This window comes from Anomaloglossus baeobatrachus, chromosome 4 (genome assembly GCF_048569485.1).
Source record: "Anomaloglossus baeobatrachus isolate aAnoBae1 chromosome 4, aAnoBae1.hap1, whole genome shotgun sequence".
Classification (NCBI taxonomy): domain Eukaryota; kingdom Metazoa; phylum Chordata; class Amphibia; order Anura; family Aromobatidae; genus Anomaloglossus; species Anomaloglossus baeobatrachus.
Window position 1 is genome coordinate 93,921,273 of NC_134356.1, and position 12,421 is coordinate 93,933,693.

A 12,421-nucleotide genomic window follows, 5' to 3' on the forward strand; every position below is an offset into this window, starting at 1 on the left:
GTGTTGAAACCACACGTCGCCAAAGTGGGAGAGCCTGCCACCGACTAAGGACGTTGCTGGCGCGGACAGATAGTCAAGAGGAGGCTGCCTTAGTGGCAGCAGCACCTGCGGTCTTCTGTGGACGCGCTTTTGTGCGCCAGCTGGATTTTTGGTCCTTGGCAGTGTTAGTGGACGAGGCCGAGGGCTTAGAGGACGACCAGTTGGAGGAACGAAAGGAATGAAACCTCGACTGATTCCTACCCTGGACAGGTTTCCTGGTTTTGGTTTGTGGCATGGAAGTACTCTTCCCGCAAGAAGCTTCCTTAATAAATTCATCCAGCTGTTCACCGAACAGCCGGGACCCAGCAAAAGGGAGCCCCGCAAGGTACTTCTTAGAAGAAGCATCTGCCTTCCACTCTCGAAGCCACAAGGTCCTGCGGATAGCGAGGGAATTAGCCGAAGCCACTGCAGTGCGGTGAGAAGCCTCCAGTATGGCAGACATGGCATAGGATGAAAAAGCCGAAGCTTGGGAAGTTAAGGCAACCATCTCAGGCATAGATTCCTTAGTGAGGGAATGCATCTCCTCCAGAGAAGCAGAGATGGCTTTGAGAGCCCACACTGCTGCAAAAGTCGGGGAGAACGAGGCCCCTGCCGCCTCATACAGATTTGGCCAGAAGGTCAACCTGGCGGTCTGTGGAATCCTTAAGCGAGGTGCCATCAGCCACTGATACAACGGTCCGGGCTGAGAGTCTAGACACCGGGGGGTCTACCTTTGGTGAATGAGCCCACTCCTTGACCACCTCAGGTGGAAAGGGAAAACTGTCATCAGAACCACGCTTTGGGAAGAGTTTGTCAGGGCAGGCCCTGGGCTTGGTCACAGCGGCCTGAAAAATGGAGTGGTTAAAGAACACACTCTTCGTCCTCTTAGGCGAGGTAAACTGGTGCTTTTCTGCCAGAGAGTGTTGTTCCTCTGATACTGGCGGATTGAGATCCAGTACAGAATTAATGGACGCAATCAAATCACTAACATCCGAGTCACTGTCGGACAGACCAATGGGACAAATGGAGGTAGTCTCCGAGCCCCCAGTAAAGGCATCCTCCTCATCCTGCGAGTCAGCTTCTGAGACCGAGCCGCGGGACGAAAGAGAGGGGGCCCTGCGTCTCTTATTAGAAGGACAGGGCCTGGGACCAGATGATGAATCCTCTGGGAGCTCCGGTCCTGAGCGAGACCTAGCAGCAGAGGCACCCTGCGACGGGGGCTGATGCATGCTCAGCAGAGTCCTGGACAGATGTCCCATGGAGTCAGCAAAAGACTGGGAGATAGACCTGGTTAAGGATTCTACCCAAGCCGGGGGTTCAGCCACAGGAGCCGGAGCAGCCCGAGAGACCCCTGGGGGTGCGATTTCAGGCTGAGGCATCGTCAGGTTAGATCAGGCATCACAATGCGGATAGGTGCTCGGTTCCGGCAGCAGGAGCTTACATGCAGTGCATACTGAAAACAGCTTTGGAGCCTTGCTCCTCGTGTGAGACATGCTGCTGGAGTGAGGGCTCTGCCAGAATGACCCCCAGAGAGTATATACAGAAGGTCCACAACCAGAGGTTGTGGCTTACCAGACCGCTGGAGCAGTTTGTGTGCCCTCCAGATCCCGAAGCCCGGACTCCCAAGCACCTCAGCAGGGATGCTGCAGACCAGTGGTGATCACAGGGAAAAACGCTGAGAAAATGGCCACCGGAGTGAAGAGAGGGGGCGGGACTCACTGAGAGCGGGATCTGGAGGGCCAAAGAGATTCACAGGGGAGGAGACATCTACTCAGTGAGGAGTGTCTGTCCCCTTTGTAGAACGGCCGCTGGGCGGAGCTGCGCTGTCCCTCTGCATGAATGACATGCGAGGGTAGTGAAACCGAAAGTAGGCCTCCGGCGAAGCCGGGGCCTAAATTTGAGCGGTGCGGCCGGCGCGCAGGCACCATTGGCGCGGTCCTCAGGCGACAGCCAGAGAACCCGCCGGAAATGTCATAAAAATCACTCAGCACACTCTCCCACAACAATAAAGTACAAGGGACCCCCATATATAAACGTCTCAGGTACTTAGCTTGCTGAGACGCAGGGTAGCCAGTCCCTGGGGATGAGTGCTCCGGTCCAGCAGGATCCTGAAGGGCTGCGGATGGAGACCGGTCTCATGCCAAGCATGGAGAACCGTGCTGGCTCCCACTTCAAGCCAGAGCCCCGGAGAGATGGTGAAGGAGCACGGCATGCAAGGCTCCAGCCTGGGAATCAACCTTAACAGCACCGCCGACACAGTGGGGTGAGAAGGGACATGCCGGGGGTCCAGGCTTGAACCCGCTTTTCTTCAAACTCTTTCCAAAAAATGAAAAAAAGAGAATTTTGTTACTTACCGTAAATTCTTTTTCTTATAGTTCTGACATGGGAGACCCAGACCATGGGTGTATAGCTTCTGCCTCCGGAGGACACACAAAGTACTACACTAAAAGTGTAGCTCCTCCCTCCGAGCATATACACCCCCTGGATGACAAATCTAACCAGTTTAGTGCAAAAGCTGAAGGAGGACATCCACCCATAAGTAGAGATATAGTAAAACCCGGAATAACCGGAACCTCTGTCTACAACAACAGCCGGTGAAAACACACGGAACAAGAAACTGCCAACAGGCAACAGGGAGGGTGCTGGGTCTCCCATGTCGGAACTATAAGAAAAAGAATTTACGGTAAGTAACAAAATTCTCTTTTTCTTCATCGTTCCTATGGGAGACCCAGACCATGGGACGTCTCAAAGCAGTCCATGGGTGGGAAATAAACAGAACTGAGAAGTAGGCAAAACCTAACTTCACAAATGGGCGACAGCCGTCCGAAGGATGCGTCTGCCCAAGCTCGCATCTGCCGAAGTATGAGCATGCACTTGGTAGTGCTTCGAAAAGGCGTGCAGACTAGACCAAGTGGCAGCCTGACAAACCTGCTGAGCCGTAGTCTGGTGCCTGAAAGCCCAGGAGGCACCGACAGCTCTGGTCGAATGCGCCTTAATCCCTGGCGGTGGGAGCACCTGAGAACATTGGTAGGCATCAGATTTGGCCGACCTAATCCAACGAGCTAAGGTCGGTTTAGAAGCCGAGAGACCCTTGCGCTGACCCGTGGTTAGCACAAAAAGAGAGGTGCACCGCTTAAGAGCGGCGGTGCGTGACACATAGATCCGGAGCGCCCGCACCAAATCCAAAGTATGCAACGCTTTCTCAAAGCGATGCACAGGGGCCGGACAAAGGGAAGGCAATGAAATGTCCTGGTTAAGGTGGAAAGGAGACACCACCTTAGGGAGAAAGCCCGGAGTCGGACGGAAAACCACCTTGTCTTGGTGAAAAAACCAAAAAGAGTGACTCCGAAGAGAGCACAGTCAAATCAGAGACTCTCCTGAGAGAAGTTATGGCCACCAGAAAGACCACCTTCTGTGAAAGACAAAACAACGAAACCTCCCTAAGAGGCTCAAAGGGGGGTTTCCGTAAGGCCGTGAGGACCAGATTAAGGTCCCAGGGATCCAGAGGCCGCCGGTAAGGCGGAACGATGTGAGATACGCCCTGCATGAAGGTGCGCACCTGGGCCAGTCGGGCGATACGCCGCTGAAATAACATTGATAGAGCCGAGACCTGTCCCTTGAGGAATTGAGGGACAGTCCTAGCTGCAGACCGGACTGTAGAAAGGACAGGATGGATGGCAAGGAAAACGGCCAAGGAGCATGGCCGGAAGAGCGACACCAGGACAGGAAAATTCTCCAAGTCCTGTGGTAAATCCTGGCCGAGGAAGACTTCCGAGCCCGAGTCATAGTGGAGATGACCTCGGAAGGAATGCCTGAAGCCGTAAGGATCAAAGGCTCAAGAGCCACGCCATCAATCTGAGAGCCGCAGAATTCTGGCGGAAAACGGACCCTGTGAGAGAAGGTCTGGGCGGTCCGGGAGATGCCACGGCACCTCTACGGACAGACGGAGCAGGTTTGGGAACCAAGCTCGCCTGGGCCAGTCTGGGGCGATGAGTACGACCCGACGGCCCTCCATTCTGATCTTGCGCAGGACTCTGGGCAAGAGAGCTAGTGGGGGAAACACGTAGGCCAGACGGAACTGGGACCAATCCTGAACCAGCACGTCCGCCGCCAAGGCCTGAGGATTGTGGGAGCGAGCCACGTAAACCGGGACCTTGTTGTTGTGCCGGGATGCCATTAGATCCACTTCCGGCGTGCCCCACCTGCGGCAGATTGACCGGAACACTGCCGGATGCAGGGCCCACTCGCCGCTGTCCACGGTTTGACGGCTGAGATAATCTGCCTCCCAGTTTTCTACGCCTGGGTGCGGATATGGTGGACTTGGAGTCTTCCGTCCACTGATGCGTTGAATTTTCAACAGGGCTAGGCGCTGCGGGTCCCGCCCTGGTGATTGATGTAGGCAACTGCTGTCGCGTTGTCTGACTGGACTCGAATGTGCGTGCCCGCCGACAGGTGGTGAAAAGCTACGAGAGCTAGGAGCACAGCTCTGATTTCCAGCACATTGATCGAGAGGGCTGATTCGGACGGAGTCCAAGTGCCCTGTGCTCGGTGGTGGAGAAACACTGCTCCCCAGCCGGATAGACTGGCATCCGTGGTGAGAATCACCCATGACGGGGTCAGAAAAGAGCGTCCCTGGGACAGAGAGAGGAGCCGAAGCCACCACTAAAGAGAGCTCCTGGTCTGTGGCGACAGAGCCACCAGCCTGTGCAAGGAAGAGGTCCGCTTGTCCCAACAGCGGAGAATGTCCAGCTGCAGGGGACGCAGATGGAACTGGCAAAGGGAACCGCTTCCATTGACGCCACCATCTGACTCAGCACCTGCATGAGGTGTCTGATGGAATGACGGCGGAGCCTCAGCAGAGAGCGAACCGCCAGATGAAGGGACTGCTGTTTGACTAAGGGCAGCTTCACAAGTGCCAGCAAAGTCTTGAATTGCATCCCTAGGTACGTAAGTTCCTGGGTCGGGGTCAGAGTGGACTTGCAAGCGTGGCGAGAGTGAGCGAGACACTCCGCTGACAGTCTGCACTGGATGAAGCCTTGACTAGAAGGTCATCCAGGTAAGGAATCACCGCCAACCCCTGGAGGTGCAGAACCGCAACCACTGCTGCCATGACCTTGGCGAATACACAAAGGGCCGTGGCTAACCCGAAGGGGAGAGCCACGAATTGGAAATGCTCCTCTCCGATTACAAAACGTAGCCAACGCTGGTGTGAAACTGCGATTGGCACATGCAGATAGACATCTCTGATGTCAATGGATGCTGAGAAATCTCCTTGGGTCATTGACTGATCGCAGAGATTCCATGCAAAAATGCCGCACCTGAACATGCTTGTTGAGAAGCTTGAGATCCAGGTCGGAAGGCACCGTCCTCTTCGGGGACTAGGAAGAGATTTGAGTAGAAATCTCAGGACAGTTTCCAGTCGGGAACTGGTACAATTACTCCGCAGGCCTGCAAGAATGCCAGGACCTTCTGTTTGGCGGGCTGGATAGAATTCTATTCTGCAGCCGTGGGAGATGGTAACCCACCCCCACTGATCGAAGACGTGTTGAAACCACACGTCGCCAAAGTGGGAGAGCCTGCCACCGACCAAGGACGTTGCTGGCGCGGCCAGATAATCAAGAGGAGGCTGCCTTGGTGGCAGCAGCTCCTGCGGACTTCTGAGGACGCAGCTTCATGCGCCAGCTGGTTTACGGACCTTGGCTGAGTTAGTGGACGAGGCCGAGGACTTAGAGGACGACCGGTTAGAGGAACGAAAGGAACGAAACCTCGACTGGTTCCTGCCCTGGACAGGTTTCCTGGGTTTGTGGCATGGAAGTACTCTTCCTGCCAAAAGCTTCCTTAATAATTTCATCCAGTTGTTCACCGAATAGACTGGTCCCAGCAAAAGGGAGCCCAGCAAGGTACTTCTTAGAAGAAGCATCTGCCTTCCACTCTAAGCCACAGGAGCCTGCGGATAGCGAGGGAAGTAGCCGAGGCCACTGCAGTGCGGTGGCAGTCTCCAGCATGGCAGACATGGCATAGGATGAAAAGACTGAAGCCTGGAAGTTAAGGCAACCATTTCGGGCATAATGTCCCTGGTGAGGGAATGCATCTCCTCCAGAGAAGCAGAGATGGCTTTGAGAGCCCGCACTGCTGCAAAAGATGGGGAGAACGAGACCCCTGCCGCCTCATATATAGATTTGGCCAGAAGGTCAACCTGGCGGACAGTGGGATCCTTAGAGAGGTGCCGTCAGCCACTGATACAACTATCCGGGCTGAAAGTCTAGACACCGGAGGGTCCAGCCTTGGTGAATGAGCCCACTCCTTGACCACCTCTGGTGGAAGGGGGAAACAGTCATCAGAACCATGCTTTGGGAGCGTCTGTCAGGACAGGCTCTGGGCTTGGTCACTGTGGGCTGAAAACTGGAGTGGTTAAGGAACACACTCCTTGTTCTCTTAAGGTAAACTGATGCCTTTCTGCCAGAGGGGGATGCTCCCCTGATACAGGCGGATTGAGGTCCAGTACAAATATAAATGGACGCAATCAAATCATTAGCATCTGCGTCACCTTCGGACAGATCAATGGTACATGAAGTAACGTCCGAGCCCCTAGTAAAGACATCCTCCTCGTCCTGCGAGTCAGCTCGTGAATCAGAGCTGCGGGACGAGGAAGGACAGGGGACCCTGCGTCTCCATTTTAGGAGGACGGGGTCTGAGACCAGATGAAGAATCCTCTGTGAGCTTTGCTGAGCGAGCCGTAGCAGCAGAAGCGCCCTGAGAAGGGGGCTGATGCATGCTCAGCAGAGTCCGGGACAGCTGTCCCCTGGAGAGAGCGGATTCTACCGAAACCGGGGGTTCAGCCACCGGAGCCGGAGCAGCTGGAGGGACCACTGATGAGCTTCCAGGCTGAGGGACCACTGTGTTTCTGTGCTCGGTACAGGCAGTACGAGTCTACATGCAGTGCATATTAAGAACAGCCTTGCAGCCTTGCTCTGATGTGAGACATGCTGCAGAAGTGGGGGCTCTGTCCAGAATGACCCCCAGCAGAGTATATAAACAGAGTATATAAGCAGCTGCACAACCGGAGGTTGTGGCTTGCCAGATCGTTTAACATAGAGACATCTCTGTGCCCTCCAGATCCCCCAGCCCAGGCCCCCATTTGTCACAATGTGGTTATGCAGACATTGAGAACGCTGATAAAATGGCGCCGGAGCGAGGAGAGGGGGCGGGGCCTACTCTGAGAGCGGGCAAATGAGGTATACAGGGGAGGGAATCTTTCCTCAGTGAGGAGTGTCCGTTCCCTGTGCTGAACAGCCGCTGGGCGGAGCCGCACTATCCCTCTCCATGACTGACATGCAGGGGCAGTAAAAATGAAACTAGGCCTCAGGCGAAGCCGGGGCCTAGATTTAAACATGCGGCCAGCGTGCAGGCACCATCGGCGCGGTTCTCCAGTGAAAACTGGAGAACCGGCCGGAAATGTTAACACAGTCATATAACACACTCTCCCCAATATATAAAGTACAAAGGACCCCTGGAAAGACCACTTTCTGTGGTAATAACGTCTCAGTACTTAGCTTGTGAGACGCAGGTGCCAGGTCCCTGGGGGGTGAGCGCTCCGTCCGGCAGGATCCTGAAAGGGCTGCTGATGGAGACCGGTCTCCTGCAAAGCAGTGAGAACCGTGATGGCTCCCACTTCAAGCCAGAGCCTCAGGGGATGGTGAAGGAGCGCGGCATGTGAAGGCTCCAGCCTTGTAAAATCAACCTTAACCTAAAGCCGACACAGTGGGGTCAGAAGGGACATGCCGGGAGTCCAGACTGGACCTGCTTTTCTTCCAAATCTTTGAAATCAAAAATCAAAATTCAGAGAATGCATGTGTGTGTGTGACCTCCTGAACACAAATCATTGAACTGGTTAGATTTGTCATCCAGGGGGTGTATATGCTCGGAGGGAGGAGCTACACTTTTTAGTGTAGTACTTTGTGTGTCCTCCGGAGGCAGAAGCTATACACCCATGGTCTGGGTCTCCCATATGAACGATAAAGAAAAATAAAAAAAAAAACAAAACCTAAAAAAGTTCAAATCGCCCCCCTTCCCCCCCATTGAAAATTAAAGGGTTAAAAAATACACATATTTGGTATCGCCGCGTTCAGAAATGCCCGATCAAAATATAAAATCAATTAATTTGATTGGTAAACGGCGTAGTGGCAAAAAAATTCCAAACGCCAAAATTACGTTTTTTGGTCGCCGCAAGTTTTACGCAAAATGCAACAACAGGCGATCAAAACGTGGCATCTGCGCAAAAATTAGACACGACAGCTCGAGACGCAAAAAATAAGCCATCACTGAGCCATAGATCCCAAAAAATAAGAACGCTACATGTTTCGGAAAATGGCGCAAAACGTGCGCCATTTTTATTGGACAAACTTATGAATTTTTTTAACCCCTTAGATACAAGTAAACCTATACATGTTTGGTGTCTACAAACTCGCACCGACCTCAGGCATCATACACACACACACACACACACACACACACACACACACACACACACACACACATCAGTTTTACCATATAGTGAACACCATGAATAAAACATCCCAAAAACTATTGTGCCATCAGTTTTTTTGCAATTTTTCCGAATTTGGAATTTTTTTTTGCTGTTTTCCAGTACACCATATGGTAAAACTTATGGTTTCATTTAAAAGTACAACTTGTCCCGCAAAAAACAAGCCCTCATATGGCAAGATTGACGGAAAAATAAAAAAGTTACGGCTCTCGGAAGAAGGGGAGCAAAAAAACAAAAACGCAAAAACGGAAAGTGCCCCGGGGCTGAAGGGGTTAAACTATGTTGTCTAGGGGAACCTTCATTTTTGTCCAGGGCATTGTTGTTTATTAAAATGTTTCTGTTGAACCACAAATCAATTGCAATCTAGAATTTCCATTAGTTATATTTTATACATTTAAAATCAAAAATTACTTTTGCTAGTTTGAAATTATTTAAGTGACTACGGTGTTTTTTTCTTACTTTACCAAAAGGACATAAATTTTGTGGAAGTCTGTATTGTCATCCAAAATTACAACCGACCCACCAAAAAAAAAAACAAACCAAAAAAAAAACCTTCTACAGCTATATGAATGAATAAGAATATATAATCCTATAATAATAGACTTTGTATACTTACCCATATTTGCCAGCAGTCCAATCACTGCTTGCACATCTGCACCCGCATACACATCTGATAACGCTGAAACAACAGGAAGGCACATGGTGTGCACACGAATCCTTCGCTCACCTGTTGGAGAGTACAGAAATATTGGGAATCTCATTGAAAGCCACAAAATAATATTAGAGAAAAATGTTAAAAAGACATTAAAATACTCTAGCATGAACAATGGCAAAGGATGAGGCCCTGGAATTGCCATATTTTGACTGGTGAAAATTAACAAAAAGCCCGTTATAACACTGCTAGCACAAATTAACCCATATACATATTAAAGAGGAATGTGCAGTCAGAAACAGCTTCCACTGTACATGGCGATTTCCTGAAAGAATAGCCCCAGTGCAAGAGTAACCCAAGGTATTGTATTCTAGCATCTGAGGCCAGTTTCATGAGTCAGTGAAAAAACACAGACGTTTTTCACTGACGCATTCAAAACGCATATATCCCTCCGTGTGCTGTGATTCGTGGCACACGTGGGTTGTCCATGTGCTATCCGTGATTGCACATGGACGTATACTCGCCTGTCCCCGCTCCTGAACTCTTCGGCTCTGCTGTGTTTCCGTCCCCGCTGCAGCTACTTCAAGGTCGCGGTGTCGTATGTAACTGAATATGCATGAGAATAATGAGCCGGCTCAGAAGCAGCAGCCAGCAGGGGCCGTAGACAGCATTACTGGAGAAGCGGAGTTAAACATACTTTTTATTTTCAAGGTCCGTGTTTTTATGGTACGCGTTTCACGAATCACACCACTGTGTGGTCCATGGGACATCAGTGATGCAAGAAAAAAAAACGAACATGTCTCCGTGCAGAGTACACGGACACGCGTGTACGCCGCACGGAGACACTGTTAGTGAAAAAAATCACTGATGAGGGCACAGAACCGTTGATTGGGTTTGCGTATGTCCGTATAAAAACTGTTACATACGTACCAGAATCACTGACGTGTGAAATAGGCCTAAGGGTGTTACCTGCCATTGTAACCCTAAATGTGATGATGAGACTGCTGAAAAATCTTTTGTTAAGAACAGGAAATCCCAAATCACCCTAGGGGCCAATGTAAAAAATTGCAAGATTTCCATTTTATTTTAAATTTTTTTTTTTTTAAATACACATTGTGATATGAAAAAAAAAATACTCCCCCAAATTTTTAAAATATATTTACACCCTATTAAATCTATAGGTCATTTTCTGATTAGAAGATGCAAAAGGTGTAATACATAACTGGTTTCCTGCTGACTCCTTATACAAATGTATAAGGCAAGAAAACTCAATACAATGTATAAATTCAATGATAAATACTTCTGTGGCAAAAGACCCAATTACATGTGAAAGACTTACCTTTACTGGAAGTGTATAAGAGAGCAGACTGGAAGGAGACCACAGGGGTATCGGTCAGATTCTCCTCCACAGACATCTGCACTGCATACCCAGCGTCAGGATTTACATTGGGAAGGGACAGTAGATCCGTAGACCGAACAAAGAAGTTTCCGTGAAACGTATGGATAGAAAGGCCTAGAGAAGGGGGCAAATAATGCAATGTGAAATCTTGCCAATATCTACAACCTAAACAAAGCTGTACATACAGTGTTTTGAAAAAGTATTGATGCCCTGTGAACTTTTCCATATTATTTCAGATGTGCAGATGGCTTCTTGTCCAAAAATCTTTTGTCCCTCTATGTAAACGAGGTCTTCCAGGCTGTTTTCATGGGACAACACTGAAGATATGACACTTTGATACAATGTAAAGTGTAAATTTGGTGCTCTCTATACATGACAACACAGCCATTAATGTCTAAACCACTGGCAACAGAAGTGAGTACACCCCTAAGTGAAAATGTCCAAATTGTGCTCAACTAGTCATTTTCCCTCCCCAGTGTCATGTGACTCATTAGTGTTACAAGGTCTCAGGTGTGACTGGGGAACAGGTGTGTTACATTTGGTGTTATCCCTCACACACACGCTCATACTGGTCACTGGAAGTTCAACATGGCTCCTCATGGCAAACAATTCTCTGAGGATCTGGAAAAAATATCCAAAGGTTGTCTTCTCAAAATAGATATCTGAATGCTGCCAGCATTGCTGCCGAAGTTAAAGGGGTGGTTAGGCTGTCAGTGCTCAGACCATGCGCACATACTACATCAATTTGGTCTGCATGGCTGTGGGCCTAGAAGGAAGCCTCTTCTAAAGATCATGCACAAAAAAGCCTACAAACAGTTTGCTGAAGACAAGACAGCTAAGGATTAGACCAAGATTAACTTACTTGGTTCAGATGGTGTCAAGCGTGTATAGCAGCAACCAGGTGAGGAGTACAAAGATAAGTGTGTCATACCTAGTCAAACATGGTGGTGAAGTATCATGGTTTGGGGCTGTATGAGTGCATTGAGGGAACCATGAACACCAACATGTACTGTGACATACTGAAGCAAAGAATGATTCACCTTCCTTCGTATTCCAACATAACAACCCCAATCACACCTTCAATGTGACTACAGACTTGCTAAAAGAAACTGTAAAGGTGCTGGACTGGCCAAACGTCTTCAGACCTAAACCCTATTGAGCATCTGTGGGGCTTCCTCAAACGGAAGGTGGAGGAGCACAAGATTTCTAACATCCACCTCCGTGATGTCATCGTGGAGGATTTCAGTGGCTCCTGTAAAGCTCTAGTGAACTCCATGTTCAAGAGAGTTAAGGCAGTGGCCACACAAAAAACTACCGTGTTTCCCCGAAAGTAGGACCCCCCCGAAAGTAAGGCAGGGTGGGGGTTTCGGGGGGGGTCCGCCAATGTAGGGCACCCCCCGATTGTAAGGCAGGGTAGCGGGGGGGCCGGGGAATGTAAGGCCGCCTATGGGTGGTGGTCGCGGCGTAATGTAAGGCCGCATATGGGTGGGGGTCCCTGGGGAAAGTACAGGAACTTACCGCTGCCGCTGTTCCCTCGCTCCATCCAGGCCTTCTCCAGTCTCGTGCCACCCGTGGTCCGCCTCCGGTGAATGGCCCCCGCAAGGCTCCCTGCTGGCCATCAGCTCGAGCTGTGATTGGCCAGTCAGCCGGCTCGCAGCTGATTGGCCCTCAGCTCGAGCTGCGATTGGCCAGTCAGCTGGCTCGCAGCTGATTGGCCCTCAGCTCGAGCTGCGATTGGCCAGTCAGCCAGCTCGCAGCTGATTGGCCGAAATCAGCCGCGACGTCACCGCCTGCAGGCTCGCTCCGA

The 12,421-nt window shown here is 50.6% G+C and overlaps 1 protein-coding gene across 1 annotated transcript in view; it reads right to left on the reverse strand.

Moving 5' to 3' along the window:
* Positions 1-12,421, reverse strand: part of SEC24A (SEC24 homolog A, COPII component) — a 158,827-nt gene that overhangs the window by 42,377 nt on the left and 104,029 nt on the right. The window contains exons 16-17 of the mRNA XM_075344468.1: positions 10,555-10,728; positions 9,180-9,290 (exon numbers count right to left, since the gene is read on the reverse strand). Coding sequence (XP_075200583.1) covers positions 9,180-9,290; positions 10,555-10,728 — 285 coding nt within the window. The remainder of the gene's footprint in view (positions 1-9,179; positions 9,291-10,554; positions 10,729-12,421) is intronic.